The 26,396-nt window shown below is 43.1% G+C and overlaps 1 protein-coding gene across 4 annotated transcripts in view; it reads right to left on the bottom strand.

Annotated features, from left to right (window-relative positions):
- LOC133613889 (cordon-bleu protein-like 1) overlaps window positions 1-26,396 on the bottom strand; it is a 182,162-nt gene that overhangs the window by 58,381 nt on the left and 97,385 nt on the right. For 3 of the 4 annotated variants that reach the window (XM_061971770.2, XM_061971771.2, XM_061971773.2), the window contains exons 3-8: window positions 24,230-24,434; window positions 23,947-24,163; window positions 23,729-23,854; window positions 23,569-23,660; window positions 12,812-13,054; window positions 12,614-12,743 (exon numbers count right to left, since the gene is read on the bottom strand). In XM_061971770.2, the coding sequence (XP_061827754.1) occupies window positions 12,614-12,743; window positions 12,812-13,054; window positions 23,569-23,660; window positions 23,729-23,854; window positions 23,947-24,163; window positions 24,230-24,434 (1,013 nt within the window). The remainder of the gene's footprint in view (window positions 1-12,613; window positions 12,744-12,811; window positions 13,055-23,568; window positions 23,661-23,728; window positions 23,855-23,946; window positions 24,164-24,229; window positions 24,435-26,396) is intronic. The other variant, XM_072914422.1, reaches the window with a different exon arrangement.

The raw sequence follows: 26,396 nt of genomic DNA, 5'->3' as shown, positions 1-26,396 counted from the left end.
CATTCAAGTTTTTCTACCTTTTTTTTTTTTTTTTAATATTCCTGCTTTTCCCGAAATTCCCAAATTCTTTAGAAATTCCCATGAAATCAATGGGACATTTTTCCAAGTTCCACAACTTCTATATTTTTCTTCTAATTCAAACTGTTCCAACTTCTAAATATTCCGTCTGTTCAGGAATTGTGTGCTTTCCTTCAATAATTCTAAAACATTTCCCGGATTTCCTGGAATTCCCAGTTTTTAGGGACATTTCCCCATTCAAAATGTTCCAAACTTCCACCATTTACACATTTTTCAACCGCTTCTAACACATTCAACTCATCCTGGACATTCAAACTATCATTTTTCCAAGTTCCAAAAAATTCCAGGAATTTCCAGAATTCCCGTTTTTTTCAACCTGTTACTACTTCAACATTTCTCGACCGATTTGAAAAATTCCAACACCAATCATTTTAACTCATTCAGACCATTCAAGTTTTTCTACGATTTTTTTTTTTTTTTTAAATATTCCTGCTTTTCCCGAAATTCCCAAATTCTTTAGAAATTCCCATGAAATCAATGGGACATTTTTCCAAGTTCCACAACTTCTATATTTTTCTTCTAATTCAAACTGTTCCAACTTCTAAATATTCCGCCTGTTCAGGAATTGTGTGCTTTCCTTCAATAATTCTAAAACATTTCCCGGATTTCCTGGAATTCCCAGTTTTTAGGGACATTTCCCCATTCAAAATGTTCCAAACTTTCACCATTTACACATTTTTCAACCGCTTCTAACACATTCAACTCACCCTGGACATTCAAACTATCATTTTTCCAAGTTCCAAAAAATTCCAGGAATTCCCATTTTTTCAACCTGTTACTACTTCAACATTTCTCGACCGATTTGAAAAATTCCAACACCAATCATTTTAACTCATTCAGACCATTCAAGTTTTTCTATGATTTTTTTTTTTTTTTAAATATTCCTGCTTTTCCCGAAATTCCCAAATTCTTTAGAAATTCCCATGAAATCAATGGGACATTTTTCCAAGTTCCACAACTTCTATATTTTTCTTCTAATTGAAACTGTTCCAACTTCAAAATATTCCGCCTGTTCAGGAATTGTGTGCTTTCCTTCAATAATTCTAAAACATTTCCCGGATTTCCTGGAATTCCCAGTTTTTATGGACATTTCCCCATTCAAAATGTTCCAAACTTCCACCATTTACACATTTTTTTAACCGCTTCTAACACATTCAACTCATCCTGGACATTCAAACTATCATTTTTCCAAGTTCCAAAAAATTCCAGGAATTCCCAGAATTCCCGTTTTTTTCAACCCGTTACTACTTCAACATTTCTCGACCAATTTGAAAAATTCCAACACCAATCATTTTAACTCATTCAGACCATTCAAGTTTTTCTACCTTTTTTTTTTTTTTAATATTCCTGCTTTTCCCGAAATTCCCAAATTCTTTAGAAATTCCCATGAAATCAATGGGACATTTTTCCAAGTTCCACAACTTCTATATTTTTCTTCTAATTCAAACTGTTCCAACTTCTAAATATTCCGTCTGTTCAGGAATTGTGTGCTTTCCTTCAATAATTCTAAAACATTTCCCGGATTTCCTGGAATTCCCAGTTTTTAGGGACATTTCCCCATTCAAAATGTTCCAAACTTTCACCATTTACACATTTTTCAACCGCTTCTAACACATTCAACTCATCCTGGACATTCAAACTATCATTTTTCCAAGTTCCAAAAAATTCCAGGAATTCCCATTTTTTCAACCTGTTACTACTTCAACATTTCTCGACCGATTTGAAAAATTCCAACACCAATCATTTTAACTCATTCAGACCATTCAAGTTTTTCTAACAATTTTTTTTTTTTTTTTAATATTCCTGCTTTTCCCGAAATTCCCAAATTCTTTAGAAATTCCCATTGAAATCAATGGGACATTTTTCCAAGTTCCACAACTTCTATATTTTTCTTCTAATTCAAACTGTTCCAACTTCTAAATATTCCGCCTGTTCAGGAATTGTGTGCTTTCCTTCAATAATTCTAAAACATTTCCCGGATTTCCTGGAATTCCCAGTTTTTAGGGACATTTCCCCATTCAAAATGTTCCAAACTTTCACCATTTACACATTTTTCAACTGCTTCTAACACATTCAACTCACCCTGGACATTCAAACTATCATTTTTCCAAGTTCCAAAAAATTCCAGGAATTCCCATTTTTTCAACCCGTTACTACTTCAACATTTCTCGACCGATTTGAAAAATTCCAACACCAATCATTTTAACTAATTCAGACCATTCAAGTTTTTCTACGATTTTTTTTTTTTTTTTTAAATATTCCTGCTTTTCCCGAAATTCCCAAATTCTTTAGAAATTCCCATGAAATCAATGGGACATTTTTCCAAGTTCCACAACTTCTATATTTTTCTTCTAATTCAAACTGTTCCAACTTCTAAATATTCCGCCTGTTCAGGAATTGTGTGCTTTCATTCAATAATTCTAAAACATTTCCCGGATTTCCTGGAATTCCCAGTTTTTAGGGACATTTCCCCATTCAAAATGTTCCAAACTTTCACCATTTACACATTTTTCAACTGCTTCTAACACATTCAACTCATCCTGGACATTCAAACTATAATTTTTCCAAGTTCCAAAAAATTCCAGGAATTCCCAGAATTCCCGTTTTTTCAACCCGTTACTACTTCAACATTTCTCGACCAATTTGAAAAATTCCAACACCAATCATTTTAACTCATTCAAGTTTTTCTACCTTTTTTTTTTTTTTTAATATTCCTGCTTTTCCCGAAATTCCCAAATTCTTTAGAAATTCCCATGAAATCAATGGGACATTTTTCCAAGTTCCACAACTTCTATATTTTTCTTCTAATTCAAACTGTTCCAACTTCTAAATATTCCGTCTGTTCAGGAATTGTGTGCTTTCCTTCAATAATTCTAAAACATTTCCCGGATTTCCTGGAATTCCCAGTTTTTAGGGACATTTCCCCATTCAAAATGTTCCAAACTTCCACCATTTACACATTTTTCAACCGCTTCTAACACATTCAACTCATCCTGGACATTCAAACTATCATTTTTCCAAGTTCCAAAAAATTCCAGGAATTCCCAGAATTCCCGTTTTTTCAACCCGTTACTACTTCAACATTTCTCGACCGATTTGAAAAATTCCAACACCAATCATTTTAACTCATTCAGACCATTCAAGCTTTTCTACCTTTTTGTTTTTTTAATATTCCTGCTTTTCCCGAAATTCCCAAATTCTTTAGAAATTCCCATGAAATCAATGGGACATTTTTACAAGTTCCACAACTTCTATATTTTTCTTCTAATTCAAACTGTTCCAACTTCTAAATATTCCGCCTGTTCAGGAATTGTGTGCTTTCCTTCAATAATTCTAAAACATTTCCCGGATTTCCTGGAATTCCCAGTTTTTAGGGACATTTCCCCATTCAAAATGTTCCAAACTTCCATCATTTACACATTTTTCAACCGCTTCTAACACATTCAACTCATCCTGGACATTCAAACTATCATTTTTCCAAGTTCCAAAAAATTCCAGGAATTCCCATTTTTTCAACATGTTACTACTTCAACATTTCTCGACCGATTTGAAAAATTCCAACACCAATCATTTTAACTCATTCAGACCATTCAAGTTTTTCTACGATTTTTTTTATTTTTTTTTAATATTCCTGCTTTTCCCGAAATTCCCAAATTCTTTAGAAATTCCAATGAAATCAATGGGACATTTTTCCAAGTTCCACAACTTCTATATTTTTCTTCTAATTCAAACTGTTCCAACTTATAAATATTCCGTCTGTTCAGGAATTGTGTGCTTTCCTTCAATAATTCTAAAACATTTCCCGGATTTCCTGGAATTCCCAGTTTTTAGGGACATTTCCCCATTCAAAATGTTCCAAACTTCCACCATTTACACATTTTTCAACCGCTTCTAACACATTCAACTCATCCTGGACATTCAAACTATCATTTTTCCAAGTTCCAAAAAATTCCAGGAATTTCCAGAATTCCCGTTTTTTCAACCTGTTACTACTTCAACATTTCTCGACCGATTTGAACAATTCCAACACCAATCAAACTCATTCAGACCATTCAAGTTTTTCTACCTTTTTTTTTTTTTTTTAATATTCCTGCTTTTCCCGAAATTCCCAAATTCTTTAGAAATTCCCATTGAAATCAATGGGACATTTTTCCAAGTTCCACAACTTCTATATTTTTCTTCTAATTCAAACTGTTCCAACTTCTAAATATTCCGCCTGTTCAGGAATTGTGTGCTTTTCTTCAATAATTCTAAAACATTTCCCGGATTTCCTGGAATTCCCAGTTTTTAGGGACATTTCCCCATTCAAAATGTTCCAAACTTCCACCATTAACACATTTTTCAACCGCTTCTAACACATTCAACTCATCCTGGACATTCAAACTATCATTTTTCCAAGTTCCAAAAAATTCCAGGAATTTCCAGTATTCCCGTTTTTTCAACCCGTTACTACTTCAACATTTCTCGACCAATTTGAAAAATTCCAACACCAATCATTTTAACTCATTCAAGTTTTTCTACCTTTTTTTTTTTTTTTAATATTCCTGCTTTTCCCGAAATTCCCAAATTCTTTAGAAATTCCCATTGAAATCAATGGGGCATTTTTCCAAGTTCCACAACTTCTATATTTTTCTTCTAATTCAAACTGTTCCAACTTCTAAATATTCCGCCTGTTCAGGAATTGTGTGCTTTCCTTCAATAATTCTAAAACATTTCCCGGATTTCCTGGAATTCCCAGTTTTTAGGGACATTTCCCCATTCAAAATGTTCCAAACTTCCACCATTTACACATTTTTCAACCGCTTCTAACACATTCAACTCATCCTGGACATTCAAACTATCATTTTTCCAAGTTCCAAAAAATTCCAGGAATTCCCAGAATTCCCGTTTTTTCAACCCGTTACTACTTCAACATTTCTCGACCGATTTGAAAAATTCCAACACCAATCATTTTAACTCATTCAGACCATTCAAGTTTTTCTACCTTTTTTTTTTTTTTTTATATTCCTGCTTTTCCCGAAATTCCCAAATTCTTTAGAAATTCCCATTGAAATCAATGGGACATTTTTCCAAGTTCCACAACTTCTATATTTTTCTTCTAATTCAAACTGTTCCAACTTCTAAATATTTTGCCTGTTCAGGAATTGTGTGCTTTTATTCAATAATTCTAAAACATTTCCCGGATTTCCTGGAATTCCCAGTTTTTAGGGACATTTCCCCATTCAAAATGTTCCAAACTTCCACCATTTACACATTTTTCAACCGCTTCTAACACATTCAACTCATCCTGGACATTCAAACTATCATTTTTCCAAGTTCTTAAAAATTCCAGGAATTTCCAGAATTCCCGTTTTTTCAACCCGTTACTACTTCAACATTTCTCGACCGATTTGAAAAATTCCAACACCAATCATTTTAACTCATTCAGACCATTCAAGTTTTTCTACCTTTTTTTTTTTTTTTAATATTCCTGCTTTTCCCGAAATTCCCAAATTCTTTAGAAATTCCCATTGAAATCAATGGGACATTTTTCCAAGTTCCACAACTTCTATATTTTTCTTCTAATTCAAACTGTTCCAACTTCTAAATATTCCGCCTGTTCAGGAATTGTGTGCTTTCCTTCAATAATTCTAAAACATTTCCCGGATTTCCTGGAATTCCCAGTTTTTAGGGACATTTCCCCATTCAAAATGTTCCAAACTTCCACCATTTACACATTTTTCAACCGCTTCTAACACATTCAACTCATCCTGGACATTCAAACTATCATTTTTCCAAGTTCCAAAAAATTCCAGGAATTTCCAGAATTCCCGTTTTTTTCAACCTGTTACTACTTCAACATTTCTCGACCGATTTGAAAAATTCCAACACCAATCATTTTAACTCATTCAGACCATTCAAGTTTTTCTACCTTTTTTTTTTTTTTAATATTCCTGCTTTTCCCGAAATTCCCAAATTCTTTAGAAATTCCCATGAAATCAATGGGACATTTTTCCAAGTTCCACAACTTCTATATTTTTCTTCTAATTCAAACTGTTCCAACTTCTAAATATTCCGCCTGTTCAGGAATTGTGTGCTTTCCTTCAATAATTCTAAAACATTTCCCGGATTTCCTGGAATTCCCAGTTTTTAGGGACATTTCCCCATTCAAAATGTTCCAAACTTCAACCATTTACACATTTGTTAACCGCTTCTAACACATTCAACTCATCCTGGACATTCAAACTATCATTTTTCCAAGTTCCAAAAAATTCCAGGAATTCCCATTTTTTCAACCTGTTACTACTTCAACATTTCTCGACCGATTTGAAAAATTCCAACACCAATCATTTTAACTCATTCAGACCATTCAAGTTTTTCTACGATTTTTTTTTTTTTTTTAATATTCCTGCTTTTCCCGAAATTCCCAAATTCTTTAGAAATTCCCATTGAAATCAATGGGACATTCTTCAAAGTTCCACATTTTTCATCTGATTCAAACTGTTCCAACTTCAAACTATTCAGCCTGTTCGGGAATTGTGTGCTCTACTTCAACAATTCTAAAAAAAAATTCCAGGATTTAAGTTCACCTTCAGCATTGCTCATCTAGTTCCTATATTGATGCATTCTATTTTTGTTCGTCATCCAGCAAAGATGCTGAGCTCATCTAATTGTGTTGGATTGCAGATTGTGAAAAGAAGAGGTAGATGCCAGTGAGCTGCTGAGCAGCACTAGACTGTGAGCAGATGAACAAGGTAGGAGAAGCAACAGGAAGGTCATTTCAGTGCAGTAACCTCAAACTTCCTCAGGGTGGCGACAGAGCTCACGTAAACACAACCACTTTTATTTCCAAGTCTCAGGCTGAAACATGAAAGAGTCTGATTGTTGCTTTGAATTGGTCAGGGTGGAGCTTCCCTCTCACCACTTTAGAATAATGGCCACAATTACCGGAAACTACCTCCATTCCACCCCCAAACATCACAGAACTGAAAACACACCGTCCTTTCATTTTGGAGGACAAAAGTGGGGCAGCCGTCATTTCATCTTTAGTCAGCTGGTGGCTTGCTAACCTTGAATAAACACACCTTCCAATTAGGGTCTAATATTTTATAGATGAAGGGGAGCACAAAACATGTCATTATTGTCTTTATTGAAACAACAAATGTTAAACATATGTTTATTATTGTCATTTAGTCCTTAAATAAAATACTAGACAACTTGTCTTTTAGTAGTAAGTAAACAAACAAAGTTGGCCCTAATTGGCCCTAAATTGGCCCAAATTGGCCCTAATATGCCTAAGTTGGCCGTAAGTTGGCCCTGAATAAGTTAGCCCTAAATTCGCCCTAAATAAGTTAGCCCAAAGTCATCCCAAAGTTGGCCCTAAATTGGCCTAATTAGCCTAAATTGGCCCTAATAAGTTAGCCCTAAATTGACCCTAAATTGGCCCTAATTGGCCCTAATTGGCTCTAATTGGCTCTAATTGGCTCTAATTGGCCCAAGTTGGCCCTAAATTGGCCCTAAATAAGTTGGCCCTAAATTGGCACTAAATTGGCCCTAAGTTGGCCCTAAATTGGCCTAATTTGCCCTAATTTGCCTAAATTGGCCCTCATTGGCACTAACTTGGCCTTAATTGGCCCTAATTGGCCTAATTTGCCCTAATTTGCCTAAGTTGGCCCTAAGTGACCCAAGTTGGCCCTAAATTGGCATTAAATTGGCCCTAAGATGGCCATCATTTGCCTTAATTTGCCTAAATTGGCCCTCGTTGGCCCTAATTGGCTCTAATTGGCCCAAGTTGGCCCTAAATTGGCCTTAAATTGGCCCTAAATAAATTGGCCCTAAATTGGCACTAAATTGGCCCTAAGTTAGCCCTAAATTGACCCTAAATTGGCCCTAATTGGCCCTAATTGGCTCTAATTGGCTCTAATTGGCCCAAGTTGGCCCTAAATTGGCCTTAAATTGGCCCTAAATAAGTTGGCCCTAAATTGGCACTAAATTGGCCCTAAGTTGGCCCTAAATTGGCCTAATTTGCCCTAATTTGCCTAAATTGGCCCTCATTGGCACTAACTTGGCCTTAATTGGCCCTAATTGGCCTAATTTGCCCTAATTTGCCTAAGTTGGCCCTAAGTGACCCAAGTTGGCCCTAAATTGGCATTAAATTGGCCCTAAGATGGCCATCATTTGCCTTAATTTGCCTAAATTGGCCCTCGTTGGCCCTAATTGGCTCTAATTGGCTCTAATTGGCCCAAGTTGGCCCTAAATTGGCCTTAAATTGGCCCTAAATAAGTTGGCCCTAAATTGGCACTAAATTGGCCCTAAGTTAGCCCTAAATTGACCCTAAATTGGCCCTAATTGGCTCTAATTGGCTCTAATTGGCTCTAATTGGCCCAAGTTGGCCCTAAATTGGCCTTAAATTGGCCCTAAATAAGTTGGCCCTAAATTGGCACTAAATTGGCCCTAAGTTAGCCCTAAATTGACCCTAAATTGGCCCTCGTTGGCCCTAATTGGCTCTAATTGGCTCTAATTGGCTCTAATTGGCCCAAGTTGGCCCTAAATTGGCCTTAAATTGGCCCTAAATAAGTTGGCCCTAAATTGGCACTAAATTGGCCCTAAGTTAGCCCTAAATTGACCCTAAATTGGCCCTAATTGGCCCTAATTGGCTCTAATTGGCTCTAATTGGCCCAAGTTGGCCCTAAATTGGCCTTAAATTGGCCCTATATAAGTTGGCCCTAAATTGGCACTAAATTGGCCCTAAGTTGGCCCTAAATTGTCCTAATTTGCCCTAATTTGCCTAAATTGGCCCTCATTGGCACTAACTTGGCCTTAATTGGACCTAATTGGCCTAATTTGCCCTAATTTGCCTAAGTTGGCCCTAAGTGACCCAAGTTGGCCCTAAATTGGCATTAAATTGGCCCTAAGATGGCCATCATTTGCCTTAATTTGCCTAAATTGGCCCTCGTTGGCCCTAATTGGCTCTAATTGGCTCTAATTGGCCCAAGTTGGCCCTAAATTGGCCTTAAATTGGCCCTAAATAAGTTGGCCCTAAATTGGCACTAAATTGGCCCTAAGTTAGCCCTAAATTGACCCTAAATTGGCCCTAATTGGCCCTAATTGGCTCTAATTGGCTCTAATTGGCCCAAGTTGGCCCTAAATTGGCCTTAAATTGGCCCTAAATAAGTTGGCCCTAAATTGGCACTAAATTGGCCCTAAGTTGGCCCTAAATTGGCCTAATTTGCCCTAATTTGCCTAAATTGGCCCTCATTGGCACTAACTTGGCCTTAATTGGCCCTAATTGGCCTAATTTGCCCTAATTTGCCTAAGTTGGCCCCAAGTGACCCAAGTTGGCCCTAAATTGGCATTAAATTGGCCCTAAGATGGCCATCATTTGCCTTAACTTGCCTAAATTGGCCCTCATTGGCCCTAATTGGCTCTAATTGGCCCAAGTTGGCCCTAAATTGGCCTTAAATTGGCCCTAAATAAGTTGGCCCTAAATTGGCACTAAATTGGCCCTAAGTTAGCCCTAAATTGACCCTAAATTGGCCCTAATTGGCCCTAATTGGCTCTAATTGGCTCTAATTGGCCCAAGTTGGCCCTAAATTGGCCTTAAATTGGCCCTAAATAAGTTGGCCCTAAATTGGCACTAAATTGGCCCTAAGTCGGCCCTAAATTGGCCTAATTTGCCCTAATTTGCCTAAATTGGCCCTCATTGGCACTAACTTGGCCTTAATTGGCCCTAATTGGCCTAATTTGCCCTAATTTGCCTAAGTTGGCCCTAAGTGACCCAAGTTGGCCCTAAATTGGCATTAAATTGGCCCTAAGATGGCCATCATTTGCCTTAATTTGCCTAAATTGGCCCTCGTTGGCCCTAATTGGCTCTAATTGGCCCAAGTTGGCCCTAAATTGGCCCTAAATTGGCCCTAAATGAGTTGGCCCTAAATTGGCACTAAATTGGCCCTAAGTTAGCCCTAAATTGACCCTAAATTGGCCCTAATTGGCCCTAATTGGCTCTAATTGGCTCTAATTGGCCCAAGTTGGCCCTAAATTGGCCTTAAATTGGCCCTAAATAAGTTGGCCCTAAATTGGCACTAAATTGGCCCTAAGTCGGCCCTAAATTGGCCTAATTTGCCCTAATTTGCCTAAATTGGCCCTCATTGGCACTAACTTGGCCTTAATTGGCCCTAATTGGCCTAATTTGCCCTAATTTGCCTAAGTTGGCCCTAAGTGACCCAAGTTGGCCCTAAATTGGCATTAAATTGGCCCTAAGATGGCCATCATTTGCCTTAATTTGCCTAAATTGGCCCTCGTTGGCACTAATTGGCTCTAATTGGCTCTAATTGGCCCAAGTTGGCCCTAAATTGGCCTTAAATTGGCCCTAAATAAGTTGGCCCTAAATTGGCACTAAATTGGCCCTAAGTTAGCCCTAAATTGACCCTAAATTGGCCCTAATTGGCCCTAATTGGCTCTAATTGGCTCTAATTGGCTCTAATTGGCCCAAGTTGGCCCTAAATTGGCCTTAAATTGGCCCTAAATAAGTTGGCCCTAAATTGGCACTAAATTGGCCCTAAGTTAGCCCTAAATTGACCCTAAATTGGCCCTAATTGGCCCTAATTGGCTCTAATTGGCTCTAATTGGCTCTAATTGGCCCTAAATTGGCCTTAAATTGGCCCTAAATAAGTTGGCCCTAAATTGGCACTAAATTGGCCCTAAGTTGGCCCTAAATTGGCCTAATTTGCCCTAATTTGCCTAAATTGGCCCTCATTGGCACTAACTTGGCCTTAATTGGCCCTAATTGGCCTAATTTTCCCTAATTTGCCTAAGTTGGCCCTAAGTGACCCAAGTTGGCCCTAAATTGGCATTAAATTGGCCCTAAGATGGCCATCATTTGCCTTAATTTGCCTAAATTGGCCCTCGTTGGCACTAACTTGGCCTTAATTGGCCCTAATTGGCCTAATTTGCCCTAATTTGCCTAAGTTGGCCCTAATCGGCCCTAAGTGACCCAAGTTGGCCCTAAATTGGCCCTAAATAAGTTGGCCCTAAATTGGCATTAAATTGGCCCTAAAATGGCCATAATTTGCCCTAATTTGCCTAAATTGGCCCTCGTTGGCACTAAGTTGGTCTTAATTGGCCCCAAGTTGGCCCTAATTGGCCCTAATTTGCCTACGTTGGCCCTAATTAGCCCAAAATTGGCCCTTAATAAATTGGCCCTTAGTTGGCCCTAAGTTGGCTCTAAATTGGCCTTACAAACATTTTACAAAGTGATCACTGCAGACAGTTGTTTGCCAATTTAGTACTTAAATAAAATAGTGAACATACTAGACAACTTGTCTTTTAGTAGTAAGTAAACAAACAAAGTTGGCCCTAAATTGGCCTTAAATTGACCCTAATTGGCCTAATTTGCCTGAATTGTCCCTAAATTGGGCCTAAATAAGTTGGCCCTTATTTTCTCTTTTAACATGTTCTATCTACACTTCTGTTAAAATGTAATAATCACTTATTTTTCTCTTCTTTGATACTTGACATTAGTTTTGGATGATACCACACATTTAGGTATCAATCCGATATCAAGTAGTTACAGGATCATACAATAAAATATAATACCTAATAAACCAATAATAATATGGTTAAAAAATACTGATATAAAGGGTAGGTGTCACACTGTTTTCTGTTTGAACATGTTCTATCTACACTTCTGTTCAAATGTAATAATCACTTATTCTTCTCTTCTTTGATACTTGACATTAGTTTTGGATGATACCACACATTTAGGTGTGGATGTGATACCAAGTAGTTACAGGATCATACATTGGTCATATTCAAAGTCCTCATGTGTCCAGGGACATATTTACTGACTTTATAAACATCATATAAACTTAAAAAATTGAAAAAAGATTTTGTGATGCTAAAAAATATCGATGTAATCATAGTAGTATCGACTAGATACGCTCTTGTACTTGGTATCATTACAGTGGATGTCAGGTGTAGATCCACCCATGGCATTTGTTTACATTGTGACGCCGGTGAGCTATTGTATCCTCCTACGGTGTTTAGGTAAGAAACTCACTTTATTTGTCGCCATGGAGGCCAGGATTAGTGATTTAGAAGTAGCTAAAACACTGTGGATGGACGTTAGCCGCTAGCTAGCTAGCCATGTCTTAAAGCAGCTCTTCCTGAGGGTGTTTCAGTGTTATAACTTCACCTTTATCTTGACTTTTGACACCAAAATGCGTCCGTTCTCCCTTTTCTGTCTACACACTGTGTCTGCTTGTAAGTACTCTGTGTGTGTGCGCTGCCCAACATGCTCCTCTGCTCCTACAACCAGCAATGTCACCACGTGACCAGTACTTTTTTAGAGGCGGTATAGTACCGAATATGATTCATTAGTATGGCGGTACTATACTAGCACCGGTACAACCCTAGTTGCAATACATAGTAGTCACAGAAAGTATGAGCTAATGTTGTTCAGTGCAATGACCACAAGGGGGCACAATAGTTCCATAAAAAAAGGCTGAGATTTGTCAACAAAAACTCTGAAAAAGTTAGGATGGCCAAAAAAACTCACCTTGTGTATTTTCCTCAGCAAAAACTGTATCCGGGACAGTCACCCCCGGGGGTGTGGGCGGCAGGGGCGCCTTGCGTTTGGGTCTCTTCAGTGACGACTCGGCTGAGGAGCCGGGACTTGGACCAGACCCCTACACAGCCAAAACAAGAACACATAAGTCCTCTTGAAAATACCAGGTCAATGTTTGCTGGACCCAACCTGATGGCAGTCCAGCGGGGTGTTGGGTACGGAGTAGAACCTCTGGCGGGTGCCGGGGTGGGTGTGGCAGTTCTGAGACACCAGGATGGGCGGCTGAGGCGCTCGTCTCTTCTTGGGCGCCTCGCCGCTCGGCGACGTCGGGGACGTGAGCGGCGGCGAGCTGGACCTGGGCAAGGCCATGCTGAGAGGTCGAGGCTTGATCACCAGCACCGGAGAAGCCGGAGCACTGGCTGGAGAACTGGCCTTGGAAGAGCAAACATCCAATCAGGACTTTGCTCTGAGAGCACACCCGACACGCTCGGCCAATGAAAGCCAAGTAAACAAACCTCTCTTTGCTCATGTACAACATGCATGTACCTGTATTTTTTTTTTTTGGAATGAACACGACTTGAAAATAAGCCACCACGGGGTCAAAAGATGTGGGCACGACCTCCAGGTTGCAGAGACACAGGCGACGTGCACTAAAAGGTTTCTTGAATCATGCTCGCACAGAGTGAATCCACACACAGACACCAAGTAAATACAAGGCGACATGGAACGTAGAGGGGGAGTTCCATGGGACTGGTGAGTTCCATGGGTACTGGTGAGTTCCATGGGTACTGGTGAGTTCAATGGGACTGGCGAGTTCTATGGAACTGGCGAGTTCCATTGTACTGGTGAGTTCCATGGGACTGGTCAGTTCCATGGTACTGGTGAGTTCCATGGGTCCTGGTGAGTTCAATGGGACTGGTGAGTTCCATGGTACTGGTGAGTTCCATGGGTACTGGTCAGTTCCATGGGACTGGTGAGTTCCATGGGTACTGGTCAGTTCCATGGGTACTGGTCAGTTCCATGGGACTGGTGAGTTCCATGGAACTGGCGAGTTCCATGGTACTGGCGAGTTCCATGAGACTGGTGAGTTCCATGGGACTGGTGAGTTCCATGGTACAGGTGAGTTCCATGGGACTGGTGAGTTCCATGGGACTGGTGAGTTCCATGGTACTGGCGAGTTCCATGGTACTGGTAAGTTGCATGGGTCCTGGTGAGTTGCATGATACTGGTGAGTTGCATGGGTCCTGGTGAGTTCCATGGTACTGGTGAGTTCCATGGGTGCTGATGAGTTCCATGGGACTGGTGAGTTCCATGGTACAGGTGAGTTCCATGGGACTGGTGGGTTCCATGGGACTGGTGAGTTCCATGGAACTGGCGAGTTCCATGGGACTGGTCTGTTCCATGGGTACTGGTGAGTTCCATGGGACTGGTCTGTTCCATGGGTACTGGTGAGTTCCATGGGACTGGTGAGTTCCATGGGACTGGTGAGTTCCATGGTACTGGTCTGTTCCATGGGTACTGGTCAGTTCCATGGGACTGGTGAGTTCCATGGAACTGGCGAGTTCCATGGAACCGGCGAGTTCCATGGTACTGGCGAGTTCCATGGGACTGGTGAGTTCCATGGGACTGGTCTGTTCCATGGTACTGGTGAGTTCCATGGGACCGTTGAGTTCCATGGGACCGGTCAGTTCCATGGTACTGGTGAGTTCCATGGGACTGGTGAGTTCCATGGTACTGGCGAGTTCCATGGGTCCTGGTGAGTTCCATGGTACTGGTTAGTTCCATGGGTACTGGTGAGTTCCATGGTACTGGTCAGTTCCGTGAGTCCTGGTGAGTTCCATGGTACTGGTCAGTTCCATGGTACTGGTCAGTTCCATGGTACTGGTGAGTTCCATGGGACTGGCGAGTTCCATGGTACTGGCGAGTTCCATGGGACTGGTCAGTTCCATTGTACTGGTGAGTTCCATGGGTACTGGTCAGTTCCATGGTACTGGTGAGTTCCATGGGTACTGGTGAGTTCCATGGTACTGGCGAGTTCCATGGGTCCTGGTGAGTTCCATGGTACTGATCAGTTCCATGGGTCCTGGTGAGTTCCATGGTACTGGTGAGTTCCATGGGTACTGGTGAGTTCCATGGGACTGGTGAGTTCCATGGGTACTGGTGAGTTCCAAGGGACTGGTGAGTTCCATGGGACTGGTGAGTTCCATGGGACTGGTCAGTTCCATGGGACTGGTCAGTTCCATGGGACTGGTCAGTTCCATGGGACTGGTCAGTTCCATGGGACTGGTCAGTTCCATGGGACTGGCGAATTCCATGGGACTGGTGAGTTCCATGGTACTGGTGAGTTCCATGGGACTGGTCTGTTCCATGGGACTGGTGAGTTCCAGGGTACTGGTGAGTTGCATGGTACTGGTGAGTTCCATGGGACTGGTGAGTTCCATGGGTGCTGGTGAGTTCCATGGTACTGGTGAGTTCCATGGTACTGGTGAGTTCCATGGGACTGGTGAGTTCCATGGAACTGGCGAGTTCCATGGAACTGGCGAGTTCCATGGGTACTGGTGAGTTCCATGGGTACTGGTGAGTTCCATGGGTACTGGTGAGTTCCATGGGTACTGGTGAGTTCCATGGGTACAGGTGAGTTCCATTGTACAGGTGAGTTCCATGGTACTGGTGAGTTTCATGGTACTGGTGAGTTCCATGGAACTGGCGAGTTCCATGGTACTGGTGAGTTCCATGGTACTGGTGAGTTCCATGGTACAGGTGAGTTCCATGGGACTGGCGAGTTCCATGGGACTGGTCTGTTCCATGGGTACTGGTGAGTTCAATGGGACTGGTCTGTTCCATGGGTACTGGTGAGTTCCATGGGACTGGTGAGTTCCATGGTACTGGTGAGTTCCATGGGACTGGTGAGTTCCTTGGGATTGGTGAGTTCCATGGGACTGGTGAGTTCCATGGTACTGGTCAGTTCCATGGGACTGTCGAGTTCCATGGTACTAGTGAGTTCCATGGGACTGGTGTGTTCCATGTGTACTGGTGAGTTCCATGGGACTGGTCAGTTCCATGGGACTGGCGAGTTCAATAGAACTGGCGAGTTCCATTGTACTGGTGAGTTCCATGGGACTGGTCAGTTCCATGGTACTGGTTAGTTCCATGGGACTGGTGAGTTCCATGGTACTGGTGAGTTCCATGGAACTGGTCAGTTCCATGGGACTGGTGAGTTCCATGGGACTGGTGAGTTCCATGGGACTGGTCAGTTCCATGGTACTGGTCAGTTCCATGGGACTGGTCAGTTCCATGGGACTGGTGAGTTCCATGGTACTGGTGAGTTCCATGGTACTGGTGAGTTCCATGGGACTGGTCAGTTCCATGGGACTGGTGAGTTCCATGGTACAGGTGAGTTCCATGGAACTGGCGAGTTCCATGGGACTGGTCTGTTCCATGGGTACTGGTGAGTTCAATGGGACTGGTCAGTTCCATGGGTACTGGTCAGTTCCATGGGTACTGGTGAGTTCCATGGGTACTGGTGAGTTCCATGGGACTGGTCAGTTCCATAGTACTGGTGAGTTCCATGGGACTGGTCAGTTCCATGGTACTGGTGAGTTCCATTGTACTGGTGAGTTCAATGGGACTGGTCAGTTCCATGGGTACTGGTCAGTTCCATGGGTACTGGTGAGTTCCATGGGTACTGGTGAGTTCCATGGGACTGGTCAGTTCCATAGTACTGGTGAGTTCCATGGGACTGGTCAGTTCCATGGTACTGGTGAGTTCCATTGTACTGGTGAGTTCAATGGGACTGGTGAGTTCCATGGTACTGGTGAGTTCCATGGGTACTGGTCAGTTCCATGGGACTGGTGAGTTCCATGGGTACTGGTCAGTTCCATGGGTACTGGTCAGTTCCATGGGACTGGTCAGTTCCATGGGACTGGTCAGTTCCATGGGACTGGTCAGTTCCATGGGTACTGGCGAGTTCCATGGGACTGGCGAGTTCCATGGTACTGGCGAGTTCCATGGTACTGGTGAGTTCCATTGTACTGGTGAGTTCCATGGGACTGGTGAGTTCCATGGTACTGGTGAGTTCCATGGGACTGGTCTGTTCCATGGGACTGGTGAGTTCCATGGGTACTGGTCAGTTCCATGGGTACTGGTCAGTTCCATGGGTACTGGTGAGTTCCATGGGACTGGTCAGTTCCATAGTACTGGTGAGTTCCATGGGACTGGTCAGTTCCATGGTACTGGTGAGTTCCATTGTACTGGTGAGTTCAATGGGACTGGTGAGTTCCATGGTACTGGTGAGTTCCATGGGTACTGGTGAGTTCCATGGGACTGGTCAGTTCCATGGGACTGGTGAGTTCCATGGGACTGGTGAGTTCTATGGAACTGGCGAGTTCCATTGTACTGGTGAGTTCCATGGGACTGGTGAGTTCCATGGGTACTGGTGAGTTCCATGGGACTGGTCAGTTCCATGGGACTGGCGAGTTCTATGGAACTGGCGAGTTCCATTGTACTGGTGAGTTCCATGGGACTGGTCAGTTCCATGGTACTGGTCAGTTCCATGGGACTGGTGAGTTCCATAGTACTGGTGAGTTCCATGGGACTGGTGAGTTCCATGGTACTGGTCAGTTCCATGGGACTGGCGAGTTCCATGGTACTGGTGAGTTCCATGGGACTGGTGTGTTCCATGTGTAGAGGGGGAGTTCCATGGGACTGGTGAGTTCCATGGGTACTGGTGAGTTCCATGGGACTGGTGAGTTCCATGGGAACTGGTGAGTTCCATGGTACTGGTCAGTTCCATGGGTCCTGGTGAGTTCCATGGTACTGGTGAGTTCCATGGTACTGGTGAGTTCCATGGTACTGGTCAGTTCCATGGGTCCTGGTGAGTTCCATGGTACTGGTGAGTTCCATGGGTACTGGTGAGTTCCATGGTACTGGTCTGTTCCATGGGTACTGGTGAGTTCCATGGGACTGGTGAGTTCCATGGGTACTGGTGAGTTCCATGGGACTGGTGAGTTCCATGGGACTGGTGAGTTCCATGGGACTGGTGAGTTCCATGGGACTGGTGAGTTCCATGGGACTGGTGAGTTCCATGGGACTGGTGAGTTCCATGGGACTGGTCAGTTCCATGGTACTGGTGAGTTCCATGGGTACTGGTGAGTTCCATGGGACTGGTGAGTTCCATGGGACTGGCGAGTTCCATGGTACTGGTGAGTTCCATGGGTACTGGTGAGTTCCATGGGACTGGTGAGTTCCATGGTACTGGTGAGTTCCATGGGACTGGTGAGTTCCATGGGACTGGTGAGTTCCATGGGACTGGTCAGTTCCATGGTACTGGTGAGTTCCATGGGACTGGTGAGTTCCATGGGACTGGTGAGTTCCATGGTACTGGTGAGTTCCATGGGACTGGTGAGTTCCATGGGTACTGGTGAGTTCCATGGGACTGGTGAGTTCCATGGGACTGGTGAGTTCCATGGGACTGGTCAGTTCCATGGGACTGGTGAGTTCCATGGGACTGGTCTGTTCCATGGGTACTGGTGAGTTCCATGGGACTGGTGAGTTCCATGGTACTGGTGAGTTCCATGGGACTGGTCTGTTCCATGGGTACTGGTGAGTTCCATGGGACTGGTCTGTTCCATGGGACTGGTGAGTTCCATGGTACTGGTCTGTTCCATGGGTACTGGTGAGTTCCATGGGACTGGTCAGTTCCATGGGACTGGTGAGTTCTATGGTACTGGTGAGTTCCATGGTACTGGTGAGTTCCATGGGACTGGTCAGTTCCATGGTACTGGTGAGTTCCATGGGACTGGTGAGTTCCATGGTACTGGTGAGTTCCATGGGACTGGTGAGTTCCATGGGTACTGGCGAGTTCTATGGAACTGGCGAGTTCCATTGTACTGGTGAGTTCCATGGGACTGGTCAGTTCCATGGTACTGGTCAGTTCCATGGGACTGGTGAGTTCCATGGTACTGGTGAGTTCCATGGGACTGGTAAGTTCCATGGGACTGGTGAGTTCCATGGTGCAGGTGAGTTCCATGGTACTGGTGAGTTCCATGGGACTGGTGAGTTCCATGGGACTGGTGAGTTCCATGGTACTGGTCTGTTCCATGGGTACTGGTGAGTTCCATGGGACTGGTCAGTTCCATGGGACTGGTGAGTTCTATGGTACTGGTGAGTTCCATGGTACTGGTGAGTTCCATGGGACTGGTCAGTTCCATGGTACTGGTGAGTTCCATGGGACTGGTGAGTTCCATGGTACTGGTGAGTTCCATGGGACTGGTGAGTTCCATGGGTACTGGCGAGTTCTATGGAACTGGCGAGTTCCATTGTACTGGTGAGTTCCATGGGACTGGTCAGTTCCATGGTACTGGTCAGTTCCATGGGACTGGTGAGTTCCATGGGACTGGTGAGTTCCATGGTACTGGTGAGTTCCATGGGACTGGTAAGTTCCATGGGACTGGTGAGTTCCATGGTACTGGTGAGTTCCATGGTACTGGTGAGTTCCATGGGACTGGTGAGTTCCATGGGACTGGTGAGTTCCATGGTACTGGTCAGTTCCATGGGACTGGCGAGTTCCATGGTACTGGTGAGTTCCATGGGACTGGTCAGTTCAATGGGACTGGCAAGTTCAATGGAACTGGCGAGTTCCATTGTACTGGTGAGTTCCATGGGACTGGTGAGTTCCATGGGACTGGTGAGTTCCATGGGACTGGTCAGTTCCATAGTACTGGTGAGTTCCATGGGACTGGTGAGTTCCATGGGACCAATCAGTTCCATGGTACTGGTGAGTTCCATGGGACTGGTGAGTTTCATGGGACTGGTGAGTTCCATGGTACTGGTGAGTTCCATGGGACTGGTGAGTTTAATGGGACTGGTGAGTTCCATGGTACTGGTCAGTTCCATGGGACTGGTGAGTTCCATGGGACTGGTCAGTTCCATGGGACTGGTGAGTTCCATGGGACTGGTCAGTTCCATGGTACTGGTGAGTTCCATGGGACTGGTCAGTTCCATGGGACTGGCAAGTTCAATGGAACTGGCGAGTTCCATTGTACTGGTGAGTTCCAAGGTACTGGTGAGTTCCATGGGACTGGTGAGTTCCATGGGACTGGTGAGTTCCATGGGACTGGTCAGTTCCATGGTACTGGTGAGTTCCATGGGACTGGTGAGTTCCATGGGACTGGTGAGTTCCATGGGACTGGTCAGTTCCATGGTACTGGTGAGTTCCATGGGTACTGGTGAGTTCCATGGGACTGGTCAGTTCCATGGGACTGGTGAGTTCTATGGTACTGGTGAGTTCCATGGTACTGGTGAGTTCCATGGGACTGGTCAGTTCCATGGTACTGGTGAGTTCCATGGGACTGGTGAGTTCCATGGTACTGGTGAGTTCCATGGGACTGGTGAGTTCCATGGGTACTGGCGAGTTCTATGGAACTGGCGAGTTCCATTGTACTGGTGAGTTCCATGGGACTGGTGAGTTTCATGGGACTGGTGAGTTCCATGGTACTGGTGAGTTCCATGGGACTGGTGAGTTTAATGGGACTGGTGAGTTCCATGGTACTGGTCAGTTCCATGGGACTGGTGAGTTCCATGGGACTGGTCAGTTCCATGGGACTGGTGAGTTCCATGGGACTGGTCAGTTCCATGGTACTGGTGAGTTCCATGGGACTGGTCAGTTCCATGGGACTGGCAAGTTCAATGGAACTGGCGAGTTCCATTGTACTGGTGAGTTCCAAGGTACTGGTGAGTTCCATGGGACTGGTGAGTTCCATGGGACTGGTGAGTTCCATGGGACTGGTCAGTTCCATGGTACTGGTGAGTTCCATGGGACTGGTGAGTTCCATGGGACTGGTGAGTTCCATGGGACTGGTCAGTTCCATGGTACTGGTGAGTTCCATGGGTACTGGTGAGTTCCATGGGACTGGTGCCCACATGATGTTCCTCAGGGAAGCAAGTCAACACAAAACAGGAAACAGATGCAACAAAATAAGAGCATAGAGAGAGTGTGAAACAGATGCAACAAAATAAAAGCATGTGCTTTGATCAAGAAGCTGAGATTGACTTTTCAATGTAAGAAAGAAATAATAAAGTATGAAGTCTGCCTGGTTCATCCATTCATCACCAACAAGAGTACAGGATGAAGAGTGAAAATGTTCATTTATCCATTTCATTTTTCATTTAAATGTACTTTTTCATTCATTCACACACACACACACACACACACACACACACACACACACACACACACACACACACACACACACACACACACACGCACGCACACACACACACACACATTCATTCATTCTAACACAAATATTCATTCATTCACACATTAATTCATTAATTCACTCACACTCATTCACACACAATCATTCATACACACACACACTTTCATACACGCACACACACACACACACACCCTCATTCATTCACAAACATTAATTCACACACACATTCATTCATAAACATTCACACACATTCATCCATTCACACACACATTGACACACACAGACACACACACACACACACACACACACACATTCATTCACAAACAATACAAACAAACATTCATTCATAAACATTCACACACATTCATTCATTCACACACACATTGACACACACACACACACACACAAACATTCATCCATTCACACTGACATTCATTCATTCACACACACACATTCAAAACCATACATTCACACACACACACACACACACACACACACATTAAAACACATTCATTCATTCACACACATTCATTCACACACACATTGACACACACACACACACACACAAACATTCATCCATTCACACTCACATTCATTCATTCACACACACACACACACACACATTAAAACACATTCATTCATTCACACACGCACCGCACACACACACATTAACACACATTCATTCATTCACACACACATTGACACACATTCATTCGCACACACACACACACACACACATTCATTCACAAACATTAATACACACAAACATTCATTCATAAACATTCACACACATTCATTCATTCACACACACATTGACACACAGACATTGACACACGCACACACACACACACATTCATCCATTCACACTCACATTCATTCATTCACACACACATTCAAACCCATTCATTCACACACACACACACACACACACACACACACACACACACACACACACACACACACACACACACACACATTCATTCACAAACATTAATACACACAAACATTCATTCATAAACATTCACACACATTAATTCATTCACACACAAATTGACACAGACATTGACACACACACACACACACATTCATCCATTCACACTCACATTCATTCACACATACATTCAAACCCATTCATTCACACACACACACACACACACACACACACACACACACACACACACACACACACACACACACACACACACACACACACACACACACACACATTAAAACACATTCATTCATTCACACACACATTCATTAATTCGCACACACACACACACATTAATTCATTCACACACACACACATTTATTCATTCATTCACACACACACTTTCATTCACACACACACGCACACACACACACGTTCATTCATAAACTTTGACACACATTCATTTATTCACACACACACACACACACACACACATTGACACACATGCATTCATTCACACACACACATTCATTCACACACACACACATTCATTCACACACACACACACACACACATTCATCCATTCACTCACACATTCACACCCATTCATTCATTCACACATTTTAACACCCATTCATTCACTCACACACACACACACACACACACACACACACACACACACACACACACACACACACACACACACACACACACACACACACACATTAATTCACACGCACACACATTCATTAATTCACACACACATTCATTTATTGACACACCCATTCATTCATTCACACACATTAACACGCACACACACATTTATCCATTTCATATGTTATTTAAATGTAGTTTTGCATTCATTCACACACACGTTCATTCATTCACACACATTAACACACACACACACACACACATTAATTAATTCACACGCACACACATTCATTAATTCACACACACATTAATTTATTGACACACCCATTCATTCATTCACACACATTAACACGCACACACACATTTATCCATTTCATATGTTATTTAAATGTAGTTTTGCATTCATTCACACACACGTTCATTCATTCACACACATTAACACACACACACACACACACATTAATTAATTCACACGCACACACATTCATTAATTCACACACACATTAATTTATTGACACACCCATTCATTCATTCACACACATTAACACGCACACACACATTTATCCATTTCATATGTTATTTAAATGTAGTTTTGCATTCATTCACACACACACGTTCATTCATTCACACACATTAACACACACACACACACACACACTTTAATTCATTCACACGCACACACATTCATTAATTCACACACACATTCATTTATTGACACACCCATTCATTCATTCACACACATTAACACGCACACACACATTTATCCATTTCATGTTATTTAAATGTAGTTTTGCATTCATTCACACACACGTTCATTCATTCACACACATTAACACACACACACACACACACACACACACATTTATCCATTTCATATGTTATTTAAATGTAGTTTTGCATTCATTCACACACACGTTCATTCATTCACACACATTAACACACACACACACACACACATTTATCCATTTCATATGTTATTTAAATGTAGTTTTGCATTCATTCACACACACGTTCATCCATTCACACACATGCATGTGTGTGCCAAATAATCATCGTTCACTATCAAATGTGTTCATATTTTGGACGACTTGACATCATATCTACGGAGAACAATCTAGAATATTTAAAAACCAAAACCGTACCTGCGCCGACGTTTTCTTGCTCTTCCGGAACTTGCTGAAGAGGCCTTTGTTCTCCTTCTCTTTCTGAGTCTTGTTTTTGCCAGGCGTCACTGCTGCCGGGACAACAACGTGACACAGCCAATAAGAGAAGGAGAGAATGAGTCCAGAACATGTCCACTACCTGCCGGGGGGGCGGAGTCCACAACATGTCCACTACATGCCGGGGGGGCGGAGTCCACAACATGTCCACTACCTGCCGGGGGGGCGGAGTCCAGACATGCAGGAGGAGAAATGTTTCCTCCACAGCCTGGAGAAGAGGAAGTGAAAGTCAGCTTGCATGAGGAAGATGAAACTCATGACCTCGTGCATAAACCTCCCTGATGACGTCACTGTGATTACCTCGTGCATAAAGCTCCCTGATGGCGTAATGGTTGAGGGACCAGGACAGGTCCAGAGGGGCCGGTGAGTGCAGGTCTCTGAACAGAAGTGTGCTCTCCACTGCAAACTCACACTTCTCACAGATGGCTGGCAGGAGTTGAGTCAGGGGAACCTGAGGACTGACCCGGAGGATAGTTTTCTGGCTCTTCTTGTAGTTGATCACCATGCGGACCGTGGCCTGAATGAAGGACAAAGACCGGATTGACCAACTTCCCCGCGTGCAAGTCAAGGCTGTGGGAGTCACCTCTGGCACGTGAGGACCGACTTTCTTGTTCTTGTCGTCTCCTCTGGCTTTGAGGACCACCTTCTCTGCCTCCAAGGTTCCGATGAGAGCGCTGGGCTTCAGCTTGGAGTCGTGCCGGCCGGCTGGCAGCAGTTCTAAGGTGTAACTGGACGGGTTGAGGTGGTACCTGGCACACAGCGTCACCAGCAGATCCATCAGGGGCTTGCTGGAAGACACACAAGACACTAAGAGGAGGAGCCATACTTCTGCAAACCACTTAGATAGAAGATGCATGAACACATTAACTAGGATGACAGGGGATGCAAAACAACTTTTTAGGGCCCGCAGTGGCCCATTGCAAAAGGACTCCCACAGGGAGTCCTTATGCAATGGGACATAAGGACCTATTGAATTTCTAAGGTTTTATTAGGGCCCGCATGGCCCATTACATAAGGACTCCCACAGGGAGTCCTTATGCAATGGGACATAAGGACCTATTGAATTTGTAAGGTTTTATTATTAGGGCCCGCATGGCCCATTGCATAAGGACTCCCACAGGGAGTCCTTATGCAATGGGACATAAGGACCTATTGAATTTGTAAGGTTTTATTATTAGGGCCCGCATGGCCCATTGCATAAGGACTCCCACAGGGAGTCCTTATGCAATGGGACATAAGGACCTATTGAATTTGTAAGGTTTTATTATTAGGGCCCGCATGGCCCATTGCATAAGGACTCCCACAGGGAGTCCTTATGCAATGGGACATAAGGACCTATTGAATTTGTAAGGTTTTATTATTAGGGCCCGCATGGCCCATTGCATAAGGACTCCCTGTGGGAGTCCTTATGCAATGGGACATAAGGACCTATTGAATTTGTAAGGTTTTATTATTAGGGCCCGCATGGCCCATTGCATAAGGACTCCCACAGGGAGTCCTTATGCAATGGGACATATGGACCTATTGAATTTGTAAGGTTTTATTATTAGGGCCCGCATGGCCCATTGCATAAGGACTCCCACAGGAAGTCCTTATGCAATGGGACATAAGGACCTATTGAATTTGTAAGGTTTTATTATTAGGGCCCGCATGGCCCATTGCATAAGGACTCCCACAGGAAGTCCTTATGCAATGGGACATAAGGACCTATTGAATTTGTAAGGTTTTATTATTATTCTTTCTTTTTTCTTCCGCCGCCTCTTTGAGCTGTAATTTGACCCACTTAACATGCTTCAAAACTCCCCATATTTGACCCACACATCAGGACCTGCGAAAATTGTCTTTTAATAAAAAAACCAAACTGCAATTAAAGCTGCAAGCAGCGTTGGACGGGCCCGCGTATTTGGCAGGTGCTAGTCCTAAGTGTCCCAAGACTTTTGTCTACTTGTAGTCTGAAGTGTCCCAAGACTTTTGTCTAGTGTACCTACCTTGTCTGCATTGTGTGGGCATGTTGGTTATTCCTGCTTTTGAGCAGCCATCTTAAAAAAACAGCACCGCATCAGCGCAGCGGGTCTTTGAAGGGTCATAAAATCAAAACCGGAGCAGGTATTAAAAATCCCATCTATACTTTTAATCACAAGGGTTTTATCTCTCACCTGTGTTAGTTTGAAGGCGAAACGACAAACGCGCTCAGAGGAGATCGATTTTGAAGGAAGGTAACCGGTTTTTACTAAAATTTTGTTTTGAAGGGGGAATAGCAAACTTCCTGTTGATTTTTGCTGGGGGTTGTCAATTTATGAAATGTAGGTCTAAGTGAGACCTACATAGAGGTATTTGTTTCATGTCTCTCCGACCTTCCCAGTGGGAGTTACAGGCAGTTTTGTAAGATTTTTCATCCGAGGAGCAGTTTTTTGTGCGTTTTATAAAAAAATTGCTGTAGAGCACAATTTTTAGATTTGGGGTTAGGTTTTATTAGATATTAGATAGCAATTTTTGACAGTCCTGATGTGTGTGTTCAGTTCGGTGAGTTTTGAAGCATGTTAAGGGGGTGAAATTACAGCTCAAAGAGGCAAAAGTGACTGTTTTTAGTACTTTTTTGTCTTGAAGGGGGAATTGCCAACTTCCTGTTGATTTTAGCCCGAGAATGTACCATTATGAAAGTTAGGTCTGAGTCAGACCTACATAGAGGATTTTGTTTCATGTCTTTTCGACCTTCCTAGTGGGAGTTACAGGCAGTCTAGTTATTTTTT

This window comes from Nerophis lumbriciformis, linkage group LG13 (assembly GCF_033978685.3).
Source record: "Nerophis lumbriciformis linkage group LG13, RoL_Nlum_v2.1, whole genome shotgun sequence".
Classification (NCBI taxonomy): Eukaryota; Metazoa; Chordata; class Actinopteri; order Syngnathiformes; family Syngnathidae; genus Nerophis; species Nerophis lumbriciformis.
This window is presented reverse-complemented; position numbering and strand designations above follow the sequence as displayed.